This window comes from Fistularia commersonii, chromosome 9, assembly GCF_037954325.1.
Source record: "Fistularia commersonii isolate RoL2024-O1a breed Wild chromosome 9, RoL_Fcom_v1.0, whole genome shotgun sequence".
Lineage (NCBI taxonomy): Eukaryota > Metazoa > Chordata > Actinopteri > Syngnathiformes > Fistulariidae > Fistularia > Fistularia commersonii.
This window is the reverse complement of record NC_141292.1, coordinates 12,047,121-12,067,658: the sequence shown is the minus strand read 5'-3', so window position 1 is coordinate 12,067,658 and position 20,538 is coordinate 12,047,121. Positions and strand designations below refer to the sequence as shown.

Genomic DNA, 20,538 nt, shown 5'->3' with positions numbered 1-20,538 from the left:
GGCTGATGGTGCGCGCACAAAGTGTGTCCACCAAGGTCAGCGCATTCCTACCCTGCGTCCTGGATGATTTGCAGAGTCCTGGGAAACACTCGCGTTTACATAAGGAAACTACGTCTGCATGATAAATGAGCGGCAAGCCATTTCGCCTTTGTCGGTTCACTTCGTTTTGATCCATTCTGAACACAGCGACGCCGATCCTGTCATTTTGTCAATCTTGCAATCTTAATTTGATGACATTATTGATTATGTTTTAATCAAGCAACACACATCTATCAGATTTTAATGCCTTCTTATTTCGTGCGTTCTCATGAGGTCAATACCGGTATATTTTATAATAATTTTTTCGCTGTTTCTCCGTAAAACTGTATCATCAAAGTATCAGGGATAATTTTTCTCACCACTTTCAGGTTATGTAAATACATGAAAGTAGTAACGCAGCATATGACACTACCGAGGAGGGACTGTTCCTTGTAGTTGCCTAGATACAAGGCGGGGATTGGTGAAACAGACTGCTAACTAAAGATTTGCAAGTCTTCAAAGTGATACAGCAATTAGATGGATGCTGCTCCTTAGATAAAGATGTAGATATAGACATAAATGTATATGCTCTTCATTCCCAGCTAATATCGCAAATTTAGAGCAAATTAATATTCAGAACATGTAACATATTCAAACGTTTTCTTCAAGGTTATTTACCCAAGACTGCCAGTTTGAACAGTATGGCTTTCCTTTTTCCGTTAAGCACATATAACTTTAAACCTCATATGGTAAATGGTAAATGTACTGACACCAAGTTGCAGTCAACCCTGACATTTGAAAAGCCAACCAAAAAAATACTGTCGGTGAAAAACAAACACAACTAGGAGTTTCACCATTTATTATTGATATTTGAGTGAAGTGTAAAGTTTGAGTCCATTTGCATGAATTCTAGTAAATAAACTGTGTTGACAATAGGACAATATTTTAGCATTGGGGTGGAGGGGGCTGTGGCTGCAGAGCGATGTGGGCCTGCAGTGGGAAATGGGGAGGAGAACCACCAGGAACTAATGAATTATCAATTATTTACCAATTATTTTCTAAAACATTTGACTGAAAAGAGGTAAAAGTAAAACTACTAACAAAATTATTGAAAGGGCAGGAAAAAAACAAAACAACAATGAATAATAGGAATTATGATTATATGATAGTGAAAACTAAGTCGAGAAGAAAATGTATTACAATAAAATGTGGGACATTCGTGGCGTAGTTGTCCCAACTTTTCCCTTATGAGTTTAACAGTTCTCTATAAGATGTGGTGCAGGACGTAATAAAATATATCATGCTGCTCAATCAGTATTGTCTGGTTTGATCTGAAATATGCAAGTTGGCTGGTTCTCCCTTTTGGGGTCTCATTTGCATAAAGTAGATTTCAGTTCTGATTATGCAAATTCAAAGAGCATTCAGCACTCACTTAGATGGTATGTGTAAGCTGATTCCGCAATTTCCCCGCATCTCATCGGTATCTAAACCAAGCCCGCGATGCATTTTAGCCATCGGGTTGTAGTCAGGATGCAATGAATCTACAAACAGTCCCGATGAAAACCTTTGTTGATGACAAACAGTGAGAAGCAACTCACCCAGTGATGGGATCTGTTTTACACTGACTTCAGTATCCCATCTGGTTTATTATGTTCCTTATATGGGGCAGAGTTTAACCGCACAGTGAGTTTTTTTTGGGCTTCTGTTCAGAATTTACAAGCATACGACAAATGTAGAGCAATATTATATCTACCTGCATTGCAGGAAAAAAGTTGAGGTGAGAACCCTGAAATACCCATGATATGTTAAGAGAAAAGAACAGAATTACGGTCAACCCTTGTTTACGTCAGCTATATTGATGGAAGCCAAACTGAGAAAATTACCGCAGTGTCTCTATGATGGCTGGATGCACCGAGGACAACAGATAAAGTTAACTAAACCACAGTGTTGTAATCCATGGGGAAACCCGTAGGATCATTACAAGTTGACATTCGACAATGTTGACATTCGACAGAACAAAGTTGGAAACCCAGAGAAAAGAAAAGGGCATATACTCCGATACAGATGTAATGAACTGGTGTCTTACAAAGGGAGGTGGGATGTACGTTGTACAATCCACAATGTGATTCACAATGCGCAATGGGCAGCAGAGAATGTCAAGAAAACTATCATTGGTGTGATGGACCAAGTGCCCGTGACTAATTCAAACGAGCCTTTCCATTCCAGGTTTTTTAAAAAATGTGTCCCTGCTCTGGAGGCGCCTGCAGGGGCAGTTGCATCAAACCTGCAGTACTAACATCTGGAGGGTCGCCGACAAATAAGTGCCTCCGAACAAAAAGGAGCCAAAAACTTTGAAGATCTGACATAGGTACAGGTATGCCAGAAAAAAAAAAAAAACAGAAAACAAAATCAGAAAATGCAGAGGTTTCAAGTTTATCACGCAGGCTCTGCTCAGTGCTACTCTAGAGCTAGTGGTCCCCAACCTTTTTAGCACTGCAGACTGGTCAATGTTTGACAATTTTACACGCACATTGTTTATATTGCGACTATAATAATAAACATGAATCCACACTGTGAACTCGTATGCAACTTTATTAGCAGCTTCCTCGTAAGATTGCGCCAACAACATAACTTGAGTATAATGAAGGCTTCATTGCCTCATTGCAGAGCGGGTTGGTCCGTGGGAATCACTTGTTACAATAAATACACATTTCAAGTAGAATTCCTGGTATTGTCTGTTAAAATCTTCCTTTTTCCTGGAATTTATAGGCTCTCCTTCTGTCTCTTCACTAGACCTTTTCCTGTTTGAAAAGAAACTTTCCGTCAGATGTCTGTTTTTTACTCATTTTGCTAGCTTGTGGGTTACAACTTTGGCGCTCATGTGACCGAGATGTAACCAAGAGATTGCGGTCATTTTTCAAATTACAAGATTTTTCAAAATAAAGATTTTTTAGACTCGGATAATAAATCCAATGGAAATAATTGATAATTTCCACAGACCGGTACTGGTCAGCGATCCGGGGGTAACTAATAACTGTGGTGGTTTGAGTGTTTCAGATACGATAGCCCCTTTACCAATGTACTATAGTTTCAGTTTTCTCAAAGGAATCAAAACTTTTAAAAATGTCTCTTCTTAAGTTTATCCAAGGGTGGCACGAGGGCACAGTGGTGAGTACTTTCCCCTTTCTGTGTGGAGTGTGAATATTCTGCTCGTGCCCATTGGGGTTTCCTACAACAGCCCAAAAACATGGAGAATGTTCACTGGAGACCTCAGATTGCCCAAATGCAGTATCTGAATGAAAGAATGGATGGTTGTGTGTCTCTTTGTGTGATTGACAGCCAATTCAGGGTGAACCTGCCTCTCGCCCAATGACAACTGGGATAGAAACCAGCCTCTCTGTGACCCAGAGTGCAGGATAAGCAGTATATACAGTATAATGAATGACCAAAGTTCACCAACCCAAAATGCATTTCAGCAAATGTACATTTTCTTTCACTATCCTTCTAGCTTGGGATAATTTAACATACTTTTCACCCGGGGTATTTAAGGCCTTACTGTGCCACCATTGTTTTCTGCAGAAAATATCTAATAAGACAAAAAAAAAGGGGGGAAAAAACAACAACTTTAGTCTTTCAGTTTATTTATCCAGTGAGTAATTGAAAACAAACATAATAATTCACCGGTCTCTTGTTGCTCCTGGGATGCTACTTTCCTCTAGAGTTAGAGCCATACTTTTAAGAGTGTTTGGAGAACATCTTGGGTACAATATATTACCAGTTCTCAGGAGTACTTATCTAATATTACTCCATGTATTCAACTTTGATGCTAAATAATGCCAGAGGGCTTACAAATATAGTGGGAAAATGATGAAGAGGGTGATTTTCAAGAATGTCATTTACCAACCAATGACTGCTGCATTTTGGGGGGGGAATTAAATAAGTTTCGCACCTGGCTGAGAACATTTCTCTGCGATAGGAAAGTGTAAGCATGACTTCAATTTGAAGCTGTGACAAACCAACAACTATTTTTCAGGTCAATTTCTCAAAATGATAGCAGCTGCAGAAAAACTAAAATAATGACAAATAACATCTCGGGATTCCCTTCAACACATTACAAAAAAATCTTAATATTAGCTGATGACATACCCTAGGATAATACAAGGTCTCATTAGTCTGAGGAGGAGGTTTTATTAGAATTAAGAAATACTGAGCAGATAATCACTAAGTGGATGATTGTTATAGCTTATAACAGTTAAAAATAAAGGGGGAAAAAAAAAACACAGAACCCAGGGGAAGGATATGCAAACTCCACGTAGAAATGTCCCATGTCAGAATCGAACCGGTGACCAGCTTTCTTAGTCACCGCTCCATCCTGCCACCATCGCAAGATATCCGTACACGAAAGAGGTACCTTCTCAAAAATGAGCAGATAAAATAACAAATTAAGTTAAGATCAAAGTATTTTAGATGTGGCAGATGCACATCAAGCTAATGAAGGGATATTTGGACTCTGAAATATGAAGGAGGAAAGACGTTTTATGTTCCCATGCGTACAAACGGTGTGTGAGTTGACTGGAAAATAGGTTAAATAAAGAATAAAGAGTGAAGATACCAAAGAAATAGCTGCGCTTTGCTTCCCTTTTATCGTACCTTTTACACTTCCAACTATCGTGAGGCAGTTAACAACCCTTTTATAGACTCAATCAGTTCTATTGGCCACGGATAGACTTTTGGTGACTACAGCAGTTTTTATGATGATGTCTTGAGAGGCATGAGAGGCCTTAACCAGAAAAAAGACTCCAGGGCATGACAGGGTTATTTGGCGTCTACAAAATGTCTGATGTACAATTATCTCCTTTTCCAGTTCTGGTCTTCTAAGGACGTGTTGAGACAAACTCTTCCAACAAACTTGACTCACGGTGTTAATCACTCTTCTTCTGATAACCAGGTAACCTTAAGGGAACTGGAGTCTGATCACCCTCTAAAACTAGGATAAAACATTCTAGACACTTTTTTTTCCCAATAGATGTAAACATATTGAGGTCTGATAAGGATGACTCATGAATTCAAACAGTGATGAACTCACATGTAAATGTTTCCGTTGCTTTGGGTTGGCCACTAATAAATTCCTCAATTCAATCATTATCGATGGCATCACTCTGGGTGGAGGTGGGGTTCCTGCTGCACCGGTTGCCGGTCGATCACAGGAACACATGTAGTGGCATCCAATAATTTCCCCTCTCATTCACATGCCATATAGAAACTTAAAAGCATTCACTCACTCATCCACAAACAATTCAGGGGCTCCACTGAAATTATTGCAAGTTTTTGGACTGTGGGTGGGCACTACAATATTATATTATCCCAGAGAAAAACATGCAAACACATCCAGAGACCTGGTGTCTTAATCGAACAAAGAGCCTCATTGCTCCACCCTGCAATAACTTTGTTAATTATTATCATTTGAACATAACCATCTTTGTATGGTTCTTAAAACATGAAGGTATGTTTAATGAAAAAACATCAGCATCTCTTCTACTGCCTCTAACACTTCTGTCTGTATCCTCTTCTTTCACAAAAAATATCAGAATATTATACAACAACGGCGAAAAAATGAACCATCCCTTCTACACATCGCATTATGATAACATGCCGGTGGGTAAATATTACAGAAAAATGCAAAGGTATAAGACATCAATGAAATTTGAGAAAAAAAAAATCAAACCACAATGACTGATTTATTTATTTATTTATTTATTCCAATTGTATTTTTTTTTTTATACATACTTTATCAATCACTTGTAGGAAATTATTTCTCATGGATGAACCATGAGTAGTTGGCGACAGGCTAGGAGGAGCTGGAAATTGAATCAGGAATATTCGGTCCTAAGGACAGGCACTCTAACCCTGAGCCCCCATTATAATAGTAGGAGAACATTTATTACAAAATAATGTTTATATCTGGGCATTCAATTTGGCACTCTGCACTTTTGCTGTGTGCTATTTTATGGCGAAATAGAATTTGGACCGCAAAGTAATGATAAACATGATGTGGAATTGTAACCCTTTATTGTGTCCAAAGTTTCTGTCTTTAATTCTATCATATCAACAAACCTTATTAGAAAAAAAAAACATTTGTTTTCGGCCTCTCTTTCAGACAAACACATACCACCTATTTGTCTTTCATTATAACAATGAAAACATTCTCTATAAAACCAAACAAAAAAATGATTCGAATTTCACTAAGTGTTCACAAATTTGGCACAAATCACTGACATCCTTAAAAGAATGAAGGAATCCGCAATCAAAACATTGCTTTAAGGCATGTTCACCTAAATGCAGTCTCTCTATCTGATGAAATCTGGGCAAAAAACAAAGCAATATTGCCTTGAATGAAAAAACATATTGCCCCTTTTAGTTTCACGATTCTATAATCTGGAGACGGTACAAAAAGACATGCTTTTCAAGAAATTAGCAAAGAAGCTGTATTTACCTTAGATGACTGATTCTTGACAGATAAACTGTCTCTGAATATATACTGTATATCTCAGAAATACTGGAACATCTTTTTGGACTTTACATGAATTACTTTTCTTTTCTTGAGCAGCTTGGAGGTAGAGGGGTTACTTCTACCGCCTTGGTAGAAAAAAAACGTCCCTAGTTTGATCCTGACATGGGGCCTTTCTGTGCCGAGTTTAAGTCCAAAAACACGCAATTGGTTCATTGAAGACCCTAAATTGCATTTGAATGAGTGTGAATGGTTGTTTATTTCTATATGCGGCCCACTGATTGACTGTCAACAGTGAACACCAACTCTTGCCCAATGACAGCTTGGATAGGTTCCAGTCCCCATTTGATCCAGTGTAGGGTAAATGGTTTAAACAATGCACAAATAAATATGGTTCATTATCATTTGAGTCAGCTCTATAAAACATAGCACTGACAATTTGTCTTAGTTTTTGCAATTATTGTGTGTTTTGTTTGTTCAGTTGTATTTCAATTAGCATATAATTGTTTCTTGCTGGATACCAAATCTATATAAACAAGATTAGTGCCTTTCAAAAAAATATGCATTCTTCGCTGTTTCAAAAAAAAAATTACAGAGTAAAAATGTCCGAAACCCAAAAAGTTAAAAGTTTTAAAAGAACGCTTCTGAAGTTTCAAGAGTAATGTTGTAAATATTGAAAGGTCAATGACTGAGGTTGGTTCTATGTTTTATATGTTTAAGAGAAGAGTGTTATTGGACCTGTTGTGTGTGCAAATGTCTCTTCAAAACTTTCTGTATGTCTTTTGAATTTACTTTGTCTTTTTCAATTTATGACCGCTGATGCAGCAAAATGAATAGACAGCTTTCCCAACGTTGGATTCTTCACTTCACTCATCTCGTGTGACACACTCCAGAGCACCTACTAGTGATATCTGGAACACCATTAAAACCGGCTTGTTTTACACATCCTGACACACTAAGTTGCACATTTTCACCATTTTCTTTTTATTGTGTCTTTTTAGTTCTTTTAACTTCTCAGTCATACTTACTATTTAATCCCCATTGCAACCTATACTGACTTTGTTAATAATGTAACAGGCCGTCCCTCTTCTCTGGTTATGCTGAATTATCACACCGTATCACTTTATAAACGGTAAATGATCTCAACTTATAGAGCGCTTTCACACCTTGTGGTTTCAAAGTGGGTTACATTAAATTGCATTCACACACACACACACACACACACACACACACACTAACAAGACGATTACAGCAGAGCTGCCATGCAGGGCGCGAACCAGGCCGTTGGGAGCAACTTGGGTTTCAGTGTCACGCTCAAGGACACTTCAACACACAGGTAGGACGACTCGGGAATCAAACCACTGACTTTCTGACACCTGCTCTATTAACTGTGCCAAAACTCTGAGTTTTTAGAAAACATGTAAACAAAAAAAGGAGACAATTCAGTGGCCGTACTTTTCCAAGACTGACAGTCAGATAAAAGATGCTATCAAGGCTTCTTGACGCTGCAACTTGGACGAAAACATCCGTTATATTAGTGAGTCTACCGACCGCTGGAAACAATTGCGGCCTGGAAAAAGCACGCTGCGCATGAAATTGCATGTCTTGATGAGCCACTCTGGGGTTGGATCTGCTCGTATACATGCGAACCTAGAGATTTAAAAAAAAAAAGTGCAGATATGATAGTTTCAGGGTTTCGAGCGTAAAGTGGGAAACATCAGCGGCGCGGAAGCTTGTTTAATGGCAATGGAGGTCCTGAGTGTTCATCACTGGCTCATAAATAAATATCTGAGAACAGAGTGCACTGTCAGACTTTTCCACATCAATCAAATATAATACCCACATAGAGGAGTGCTTACACCAACGGACACCTTGGCACTACTGAGCAGGCATTCTTGGACAGACCGTGAATCTTTAGCTGAGGTGATTAACGGCATCGCAGATGAGAAAATAGCACAAGAAAGAAGGAAGAGGGTATTGTTACAGGCTGGGTGGAGAAAATGTGAGCACAGAAACAGATTTAGGACTGTCTTGAAATCGTGAGCTTGGACCTGGCACGGGGGATCCATTTTTTTCTCCATTTTTGCTGTTGGTGTTATAAAATTAACCGACCGGTTTGTACTTCTACTTGAAAATTATGCGTGGTTTGCCAATTTCCTACTCATTTTAAGGTCCACACCACCCACACATTAGACCTATTGTCAGTGGTGCGTGTTATTTTAAGGGCACATGGCACACATGGAGACATTCAAATTTTCCCAAATCGACCGTCTTATGTTAAATGCCCCCCCCTTGTCCTGACACATTTTGCAACCGACTTCAAATCGACCTGAAAATCTAAAGACATTTATCAAGGAAGACAGTATGAAAAAATGAATAAAACATTTCCATAAAAGGAGACTATAGACAAGGCCTGGTTTTGACATGAGTGGGGACTTTGTAGATATTGAAATTCCAAACATTGTTGCACAGTCATGAATATCACGTATTGGTTAGTATGATTGTTATATTTTTGCCAATTTCTATTTTTGTCAATTTCTTCAGTTGGCCTTTATATATTAACTACTAACGTCTGCCTCTTCTCTACTAAATAGTATCTTTATTGAGCACAGCCACATGTCACCTTGTCCCTGGACTGTGACCAAACACTTTGCTTTGCCTTATACCCCAAAACTCGCCCTCTTTGTAAAGGGTTTTAGCATAATAATACAGGCTGGCTGGCCAGTAATTATTGGATTACCTGATAAAAAGGTGCAAAAAAGTGCTGGACTGTCACATAGTAATTCAGTACAAATAGAGGACAAAGTGGTGTTTGAAAAACATTTATGCTGGATTCAAGAATGTCCCTCAACACAGCACAAATGGCAACGGCCAAGAGATGATGGTCTTCATTAGGACAACATAAAAAGAGCACAGGAATATGAATTTATCATTTCGCAAATTAAAAGTTGGAAAGTAGATAAATACCAAGGTAAAATAAGGACTGGAACACCTATAATATAATTCATGGTATAAATCTCCATATGTAATCTAATATTTGGCTACTCCAGCAGCCACATGGTGTTGATAATGCAGTAATCAAGGGGCACATTTAACAAAAAATATTCATAAATAACACTGTGTTAATGATTGGCTGTGCAGAATGTAATACAAACTGTCACCGTGGGTAACCACTATTTAAAAGTAGAAAGGACATGGAATCCATAGCAGCAAATGGAAGCATCCCTTATGCTGACCTTGCTATATGCCTAGCAGTGTCATAATAGGGTGCCTGGACAGCAATGTGTAAAACAAAAAAAAAAAACTTTACTAGTTGACAGATTATCTTCAAGCTGTTTAGCAAAGAAAGACTTCAACCCTGCCGAGTTGACGATGAGCTCAACACACAGCGACGTGATGTGAGAGGCCTCACACAAATCAGAAACTGCCTTGAAAACGGCATTGATTTACACATTGAAGCAGAATTGCGTTGAATTCAAGGGTTTTCTGCTTTATTATTTAGAAAGTAACTTTCTGAATAAAATTTAGATGAGCCGGGGACGGTATGGTGGCGCAACGGTTAGATCTTCCTTCTCACAGCAGGAAGTGCCTGGTTCAATTCCAGTTTGCATCATCTCCCCTTGTCTGCATGGGTTTTCAGCCCAAGGTCCAAAAACATGCGGTGGGTTCATTAGAGACCTTGAATTTCCCAGAAATGTGAATGAGAGTGAGTGGTTGTGTGGTCTGTGATTGACCCTGCATCTCGCCTTAATGACATGTCGTAACCCAGAATGCATGATAAGCAGTATAGATGAATGAATTCATCCTCTGAGTGGGACAGAGCATGACAGATAGTCTGGATAGGTGTCAGCATAGGTGTCAAACTCTGGCCTGCGGGCCAAATTTGGGCCAAAATGAGTTTGACACCCCTGATCTATAGCATAGGTGTCAAACTCTGGCCCGCGGGCCAAATTTGGTCCGCACTGTAATTAAATTTGGCCGGCAAAGCCATACCAAATGACTATTAGAGCCGGGCCGCCGGGATAGTCTACAGCGCATGTATCACTGGTTCTACAAATCCCAGAATTTTCTGCTGGTGTTTTGGCACAAAAATCACAACAGGACCCATAAACGCCCTCTCCTCTGAGTACAGTAGTCATAGTGACCTTAAGCTAATACTGGCACCCTGCTACTTAGGCAGAAAACAGAATTTTGCATGTTTGCAATATTAAGTTATATAGTGTATATTAAGCTATGCTATGTATTAAGTATATGTATTTAGTTTTTAAGCAAAACTTGTTTGGGTCCATATGAAAAGGTTCATTGATATATCTGGAGAAAGATTATTTTCAATAAATATCAATGTTGCCCCGCGACTTTGTCCCAGTTTTGAATTTTGGCCCGCCGTGTATTTGAGTTTGACACCCCTGGTGTAGAGTGTAAAACGGGGAGAGGGGCATAGTTTAAATATGTGACTGAACCTAAAGTCAAAGACTTAATATGGTTTACTTTGGTGTGGCAAAGACCAAGGGACTTGGAGAAAAAAAAAAATGGACGAAAAGCATTTCAGCTGGCCAAGATATTTGGTATCTAAGGTAACAGATGGTCAGTCCGACCCTAATATTAGTGGGGTTTCTGAAACAATGTTGTGGTTGCCTATGGATTGCTATCCAATTTAATATGCAAACTTGTTGTGTACTGACACATAAACACGAGTACTGACTTTTCCCTTTGTTATAAATTAATCGGTAGACACTTTTTCGTCCTCTACTTGCACAGTGATGCGGTTTTGGTGTTTGTCGTAGTCGAGTTCATTCAGATGTGGCTACACGCAATACCTCTAAGCAAGAAACCTGACAAGACAATCCTATTCCAAATATCGTGTTGTGAAAGGGAAAAGAGATTTGCAAGAATCAAAATATTAAAACAGCTTCGTCTTTAGTGGGTATCGGCCACACTTTTGACCATCGGCTGAGATTGATGTCTAAATAATGAGGAAATAGGAGGGAAAAGGTAAGTGTGCTTGCAGGAGACCCGAGGCTTCTTGTATCTTGCATCTCTATTCAATAACCGTTTCATAATTGTGAGCCCCCTTTTTATTCTACAGAAGAATAGGTGTTGATACCCTTTCAAATTAACAGATGGAAATTTGGCCTGGCCTTTACTTAATGAAAACCCATCACGCTGTGTGTTTAGGCTCTGCTTTTTGTAGCATCAAAATTGATCCTTGAATGCAGGGGGGCCAAGTTGGCCAGCATACAGAGCCAAAAAACAACACTACACCATCACAAAGAAGCGCACAACAAAACCTGTGCCTGCACCTCCACAGCAGCAATGACTTATATGATTCTCTTAGTTGACAATAGTAACACTTAGCTGAGACTTTTGTTTGCTCTCCAAGGGCTGAGAGAACAGAATGACATTTTTCTTTTGTTTTTGCAGCTTGCTCTTGACACAACCTCTCGGTATAACTGTTTTCTCGTCTGAAAGCTATTGTGTTCTATATGTAGTATAAAGTATGAAAAGGTGCTTGGGCATTGGACACAGAAGAGTTTGCAAAAATTTGCAAAAAATGTTGCAAAATATTGCGGTATCTTGCGTAGATAACGAACGGTGACTCCCAATGTGGAGTGCCCATGATGTATGCTGCAGTGGGCAGGGTCTATGATGACTTTCACGCCAGATCTTCTGAGATTCTCGTGTAGTATGACATATCAAGGCCAGAAAGAACTTTGTTAGTGTTCTAAAAGAGTTTGTAGAGGCCTTGACTGGTATTTTCTTACCTTACACAATTGTGACAATCTCTGAATGATTTGCCAGTTTTTGAAAAGGAATAAGTCTGTTGCTCTCAGTTATATTTCCACAGGTCCACCTTGTATCTCCGATGATTGCTACTTTTGGGAAACTCCTTGTCAATATTAGCATGGGGTGAGCTAAAATGACAACCTTGGCTTGAAATTTTAAAATGTCACAGTGAAGTTTGGTATATGTAACTGAAAGGCTTTCCATTTCACTGCACATAAAATTACAACACCTCCAATTTGGATAAGATTTTCCTGTTCTCCTCTTCATATTTGCTCTTTGCTTCACATTTCCTGGATTCTGCAATTGCAATCCACACAGTGGACTTGGCCGGCGGCTAAGCTACTGCTGTGTTGCACATGATTTAACAGGAACGCCTCCTCAAGTCAGATGTCCAACTCAGAAAGTCAGGCCAACCTCACCAACTGCAATAAGTTTGATAGTATTGGAATATCATTATTTATTATCATTTCTCTATGACTCTATGAAAGTAGAAAACGTCGGAGGACAAGTTTATAATCATAGCAGTGATGGGTGAGGCTCAAGCTGCATGTGGCTCGCAAGCAGCTTGTTGGCAAACCCTGCATTCACATCAAAATTAAAGTTGATAAGATGGTCCTTTATTAGTCCCAGGACAAAGGAGAATTCCCCAGTCCAGAAAGAATGCTAGCGAACAAGCAAACTTACAACAATAAGTCAAATCTTTGAATTTTTTCGAAGCAAAATCTCACATCAATAAAAGGACTTCAGCAATTCCAAGATTCTTCATTTTTTGTTTTTTTATTCTTACGGATGGCAAAAAATTTTAAATTTGTTGTAGTTGTAAAAAATAAAAAAAATAAAAAAACAGCTGTGAAAACTGATTAGAGATTTTATATTTTACTAAAAAAAAACAGATATTGTTATATTTGGTAGCAATTGTTATTCTCCAAGTGGCAAAAGAAAAGCCAAAGACTGGGTTTAAACATGAGTTGTATGCTTAGAAACACAAACAGGTTGCTGGAGTGTTCATTACTTTCAACCAGCCAAATCACAATTAAAATAAAAGATTAAATGAGGGGAAAAAAAAATCAGGAGGTTTTTTTTTCAATCTCAATAAGTTTTACAGCTGAACAAAATGTCACAAACGTAATTTAACAATATGTAATAAAAAGTAGGGAACTGCTTCACTGTGACAGACTCATTGAAAGAATACTTTGTCAGAGTAACTTAGACAAAAAAGAATAGCAACATTCTTTTTAGATTTCCTTGTACAATATCCAAGTCAACCATACTTTTGGTCAGCTGCAGACAAAAAAATACCCTTTGAGGATACAGCTTCCACTTATATAGTGCTTTCACATGATGTGGTTTCAAAACGCAGTTTGGAGGATTTATTGCTGCGCCCAAAGATACCTAGGTATCTGGACATGGAGAACAAGCAATCAAACCAACAAACTTCTGACTGGAGGGACGCCAGCTCTGACAACTAAATATAAAGTACTCAAGTACTAAGTACAAGACCTTCTTTATCTCCCCGTCCTGGTATAATCTAAAGTCAAGCCAGTTTGGGCAAAAGAGGTATCAGTACCTGGATCTGAGTTTACCCTTCAGATCCTGAGAGAAGTGGCCAGTGCTTCTAAGAATTGATTGGAAACACAATACATCCCATCTGACTGGAACATCATTTTTACCCAGCAAAACAAAGACCCGAATAGAGCTTCCATGCACTTAGAAGACGATTTTCCGGACAGTTTCGGCAAAATGCCCGAAAGTCACCTTATGGAAAAGGTGCTGGGGTTCTGTCTGCATGAGTAACTTGGCCATGATCTGTGAACGAATCCAAATATTCGAAAGACACAATTCAGATCTCCACATGGTCTGGCTGATGTTTAAAACAGAGATTGCAAAACATCAGGTTCATTCAGGATATATGCGGAGTGTGATTCAGACATTTAACCATCTAAAACATGAGCAAATTGGTGGGTTACCACAGTTAGGAAGTGCAGGCCCCTAACCTGGGAAAACACTAAAAACATAAACCAAAGCTTCAGAGGAGGAAAGGGCCTTGTTACTGGATACCAAATTAGAGCTGGAAGATGATTGGACAACCCAAGACATCTCCATCAAGAGTACCCCAAGCAAGGCTTACTTTCTTCATCAGGCCCAGGTACATCCCTTTATCCTGTGTCCAGAACATGGACTTACAGCTCTGGTTCTCCTAGAACCCAAGTTTGCAGCATAGTGCAAGGCACTATTGACTTATTAAATATTACTTTTTTTCTGGTGATGCCGAGTCCTGCATATGCTCGAGGACATATTGATGGCTGGAATGCAAAACGTCCTATCTGGAAAAAAAAACAAAACACTTTTTTCAGGAAATGAAAACGTTTCATTTGATTATAGTATGGTCTTTGTTAAAGATATTCAAGAATATTCTATTGTTCACAGACTATATTTCTCTGTTATAATTTGAAAAAACATAACATGTGTTTTGCCACTGACAATGGAGATAAGTGTTTTTTTCCTATTTTTTTCTGCTTCATTGTGCACTTAGGAGTTTTGTCATGTGACAATTATGTCAAAAGAAAGAGCGGGATTATCTTGCAGATAGACTGAAAATGTGGAGCCATCACATTTCTCACCATTCAATGCAAAAACCCCAAATCAAAAAATTTGCAGAAAGGAGGTTTTGCATTCCAGCCATCAATATGTCAGGCACACTTGCTAGCCGGTTTGTCCTGTCACCAGGATTAAGGTGGAACACTGATCTGGTTTAAGTGCCAGTTTAAGTTAACCAATGAGATTTCCACAACCCCCTTACAGCATGACATCGTCATGGAGCATTTGGTGGATAATTCTGCTCCTATGGATAATAAAGCACGGATATCACGGTACCATTTTTTTTTTTCTCAGAAATTAAAGCAATAAATAAAAAAATGATCATAAACGCTAGGGCTCTACTTTGATGTTTTAAAATGTAAAGTCCAACCCTCACAGTGTGTTGGATTTTCATTAAGTACATTTATGACCAAATCCCCTTCTGCTATTTTGAAGAAGCAATATGTTTCGTCTGTGCCAAACACATGTTTGATAGGAAACAATGAGAATTTTCCTAAATCTACTTAGATCCTTCATCCTTTTACGGTTAATTCTCGGTGGTATTTTTTTAGCAGTTTTTATGCCTTTTATTTGGCAAGGGGCCGGTTACGCAGGTCTCTCAACATGATAGCACTGTTACAAGATGCAAGACACTTGCGTCTAAACGGAATTGATACGCTTTAATTCTCTTTTTTATATGCCCTTGAACATCAAAATCATTAAAAAATGCAATTCAACATATGTGGTGTAAAACATGTAATACATCTTTCCCAACATATTCAAACATCAACTTGGAACTTATACATATATAATACACAAATGGTATTTTGTCGTTGTGTAGAAATCATGAAACTTTGATGATCAGTTACGATATCAAAGATCTTGCAAATAGGGATGGGTTAAGTAAGAATGATGATGTTTTGCTAAAATAAGATATATATTTGAGAAGCGGGAATTTGCAGTTTAAAGCAGAGCAACCTATTGACCAAGACATGAATGATTCAGTCTGAAATGAGCAGCGCTGAACATTTCACTGCAAAGTTATTTGCTAAAAAAAAAAAAAAACATTTAAATTGCTAAACAAACAATAAGAACAACCACCCCTATATCACAAATACTATAGAAATCTGTGATTCCCATTTGTCTGCTCATGCTTAGCTAAGACAGAAACCCCAGCATTGTGTAACTGCATCTGCAAACAACATTAAAAAGAAGGTATTCAAGCCATAACAATGCAAACAGCTACAGTAATAAATATTGTGGCAGGAAGAGGAATGATAATGGAAATTAAGTTGAGCTTAAACTTTCTTTCTCAGCTCCTGAACCTACAGTCCTGTCAGGTGAGAGGCACCACCGCAACAATATAAAATATTCGATTATTTAACAAGATAGAAACCATCAGTCACCAAGCTTTGTGACCTCACAGACCTGTTTGGAGTCCTGGGTTTAGAGTCTTCCATTTAAAAAAAAAAAAGTATAACCTCCTTTGAATGTAATTCATTGTGGCTGCATCTGCACAGAAAACTTCATTTGCTATTTCCTCTCTGCTATTGAAGCACCGGCTGTTACCCAACAAAGACACAACAATGAACCTGACATGATGCAGCCTCCTGCTACTGTTCACAAGAAAAGGAAACATTTTCCATAGACGGATGCTCTCGTTCAAAAACATTGCTGGCATCTGCAGTATTTGTGTTCGTTTTTTTTTTCTAAAAAGAAAAAAAATTAAAGACATTCTCGTGGATGCGAAACTATGATGAACTCACAGATCACCTCTTATATTCACGGATTTATCAATATCTTAAAACATTTGGGTAGGTTTTCGACACGGAATGGGATATATTGTCATTGTCATGTTTCATGTTGCATTGGGAGAGAAAAATACACATGACAGGAAAAACTAGACCATCAGTTAACCGCCTTTCCCCTCGCAATGTATCACTATATGCTCATAAATTATACAATAATAACAGAAAGTGTTGGCTGGCCAGTTGGCGGCTTGATTGTTAAGAATTGTTAAGGCAGAGGAAATAAAGCGGGTAAATAAAGCAGGCGAATTGCTGACTTGATCATGACTTTTTGGGGCGTTCTCTTATTTTTTTGGCTTGTTTTGCATGTGGAGTCACTAATATTAGACCCTGACATTGAAATCAATGAAAAACTAAGATAAAATGTCTGACCGAAATTAAGATTAGATACAGTGAAAAAATACTGTGTGTATATATTACACTATGGATGTTGAGTTCCTTAATCTAATAGAAGTGGAATACTAGTATTCCTTTCAGGTCACTACGTATGTGGCTTATTGATTCTCAAACATGGTTTGATAGAGAAATACCATTTTGCTTGGAATAAGATTTCATTTGGTCATCGAGCCGATAATCAAAGGATGCAGAAATGAGAGGGAAATCATGAAACTGGACCTGTATTACCATGAGGTAATAGATTAAACTTGGAGTGAGATGAGCAGGGCTGTACCACACACAAAGCTGAACAGAATTGGGGCTCAGCTTCCATAACCCGATCAGTCAGCCCAAAATGAAATACGCATTGAAATGCTAATAAAACAGTTGGTGTGGACTTGCTGTGTTTGCTGCCTGTTCACTTCACTGGAGTGCTGTTTCCAAATTCTGCTCTTCAAACTGCTGCTAAACTTTCAAGCAACTTAAGCCTTTGGCTATTAATACAAGTAATTACTGCTGTCAGGATAATTGGAATGATTTAATACAATATTCCGTGATGCCTTGAATAATTCAAATACCATATTCATCATCTTTTGAACTATAGATTTCTAGATTCGCCTTCATAAGAAATATTCGATACAAGATAAATGAATGTCATGAGGGTGAGGAAAAAATATCACACTTAAATTTACTTCAAATGTGCATTATAAATATATAATTATCTAAATGTATACATATATACACACACACATATACATATACACATACATGCAAATATACAGATACACAAGTATCAAAAGTTACGTACCGCCATGACAGATGCCGTTTGTTCCACTTGTTTTGAGGGCTGAGGCTTCGTTTCCTGCGGCCCGTTGTCGTTTCGGCCTCCGACATGTCCGGCAGAGAACACCGGGGTGTTTGCATCAGGCCGAGTGTGGCTTGGTCTGCAGAGAAGGGGATAAAGAAAATTTTATAAGAACTAATGGAAGTACAACTAAAACAAAGCTATGAATATCTTGATATGGATAGAAGTCCTGTGGATATTTTCCTTTTTGTGTAACATAAGCTGAGCTCTCCAAAAATCATTGTTTTTTTTGCCATAAACTTTAGTTGTTTGAAAGTGACATTTGCATCCTTCTCTACTTTTATCTCAACTTTTGTATCAGGGATAAACATATACATGCAAAGACAATAATGGACAAATTAAACCATATCGTCCGTCACATTTAAGATGCTATCATATCCGTGATCCGTTTTCAATCTCAAAATAAATCTCTCTCAGATACAAAGGCTATCTAAATACCTCTACAACTAATATACAGAAGCTTTAAATCGAAAGATACACCAACTAACAACTAAGAAGACTGCACTCGGTGCATTGCTTTATTTATGCTATTATGCTGTTACTAAGAGAAATTATAGTGCCCCTTGTATGACTACAGGACTGTCTCAGAAAATTAAAATATTGTGATAAACTTCTTTATCTTCTGTAATGCAATTACAAAAACAAAAATGTCATACATTCTGGATTCATTACAAATCATCTGAAGTATTGCAAGCCTTTTATTTATTTTTATATTGCTGATTATGGCTTACATTGTAAGAAAACTCAAAAATCCTATCTCAAAATATTATAATATGACAAAGTAATTTTTGTTTTTTAATTGCATTGCAGAAGATACAGAACTCTATCACAATATTTTAATTTTCTGCGACAGTCCTGTATTTGTTACTTACATGAACCTACCATTCTACTTTACGCCACACAGCAATTAAATCTATCTTTACAAGGTGATTGTGTAAAGACATTTGGTTAAAAAAGGCATTTCAACACACAAAAATAATACAGCTATTATTCAAGTGCGGTTTAGATGCGCAAACATGAAATTTGGCAATATAAGATGCACTCTACCATTTAATTTTTCATGACTCATAATATACACATGTATATACGTTCACCCGTCAAACACACACAATAGATTGGAAATAAAATTTAATATGTAATAATACAGCGGTCTTTCATTGAGTTTACAACCACACACCCAAAATTCCAGTTTCCTTTAGCCCTCCAAACTTCTGCATTGCTTTGATGGCTTTTGTCAGGGCTTCCCTGGTCTGCAGCTGGCCAGTCACCGGGTCGGGGGGTGGGAGGTAGCCAAACTTGCTCAGCCAGTCCTGGAAGAGAAACAGAAGACTCTGAATCCATTGAAGGCATTTCAAAGACTCAAAACATCCAAAGCTGGACAACTGGACCACTGCACCTGTTCCACTTTGTCCACCTACGCGCAGGTGCTAATTCAGCTTCCGTGAGCGCTTTTTGCCTTTCCCATGTCGCTCTTGTAAACATATTTCTTATGTTGACATTCATAATGTTTGTTTTATGTTTTTAATGTCCCGGTTCCAGGGTTGTGATATCGTCAATATGGTTTTATAGTCAGTCATTTCTTAACAGCAGACGGAAACAGATGTCACGCATGATCCCCACAAGTTGCCGAAGCAAATACAAGTCAAATCTTATAAAGATTACTTTGCAAAGCTCCATTTGGACATTTCGCCACAACATGAATCAATCAGAAATAATTATTCAAGCTTATTTTCAAAGCAGTGGACAAGTATTTTTGTCTAATTTGTCATTCTAAAGCAGCAAGCACCCCATTAATTTGATTAATTTGTGTTCTAATCTGCCACAAGAGCACTGGTAAAAGAGCAAAAAAAAGAAATATAAAATCCTAAAACAAATTACATCTATATTTGAGTTGTTATTTTACTGGCTACAGGGCTTCCCTTTCATTGAAAAAAAAAAGAATTAAAATGAAATGAATGAAAATAATGAAAGAAATAACGATAGTAATTGTTAATTATAATTAAATGTGAATACTCAATTGAGACTGGGGTTCGGACTGTTAAAAACAATTTCTAATTAAATGGAGGACTAAATAGACATTTTTTTAATCTCTGTATTGCTCTTCCAATTAATGTATAAAAAAAGTTAAATAATTGTCATCTATCTTTTTTTAAATGTATAATAATATGTTAATGAATAACTAATAGATATAAAGGAATGGCTTCTGGTTGTGGAATTCCCTACAGAATTTGGTGTTTATACACCAACCAATGATGACATCTTTTCCGCAAATATTCACTTGAATTAAGACAGAGAGATGCTTGTCAAAAGAACTAAGGTATTTTTTTTTTCTTTCCGTAAAAAAGAGCAGCACCCTCAGCCAAATTCTAGGGGACTTTGATGAAACCGATAGTTCTAACTGTAATAGCGACCTTTTTAATATGCAGAAATTTAATATGGAAATACTTTCCGTGTTTTTTCAAAGAGTCCAACACATTATAAGAATTAAAAGCAGCAGCACTATGAATATCGAAAAAATCCGGTGGGACGGGTGGAATAGGTAAATGGAAGTCGGTAACCTTACGCTTGTATTACTTTCAACTGTGCATGTTATTTGCTCACCT

The 20,538-nt window shown here is 37.9% G+C and overlaps 1 protein-coding gene across 1 annotated transcript in view; it reads right to left on the bottom strand.

Moving 5' to 3' along the window:
• Window positions 1–20,538, bottom strand: part of mmp17a (matrix metallopeptidase 17a) — a 116,576-nt gene that overhangs the window by 32,409 nt on the left and 63,629 nt on the right. The window contains exons 2-3 of the mRNA XM_086152510.1: window positions 19,113–19,245; window positions 17,879–18,014 (exon numbers count right to left, since the gene is read on the bottom strand). Of these exons, the coding sequence (XP_086008636.1) occupies window positions 17,879–18,014; window positions 19,113–19,245 (269 nt within the window). The remainder of the gene's footprint in view (window positions 1–17,878; window positions 18,015–19,112; window positions 19,246–20,538) is intronic.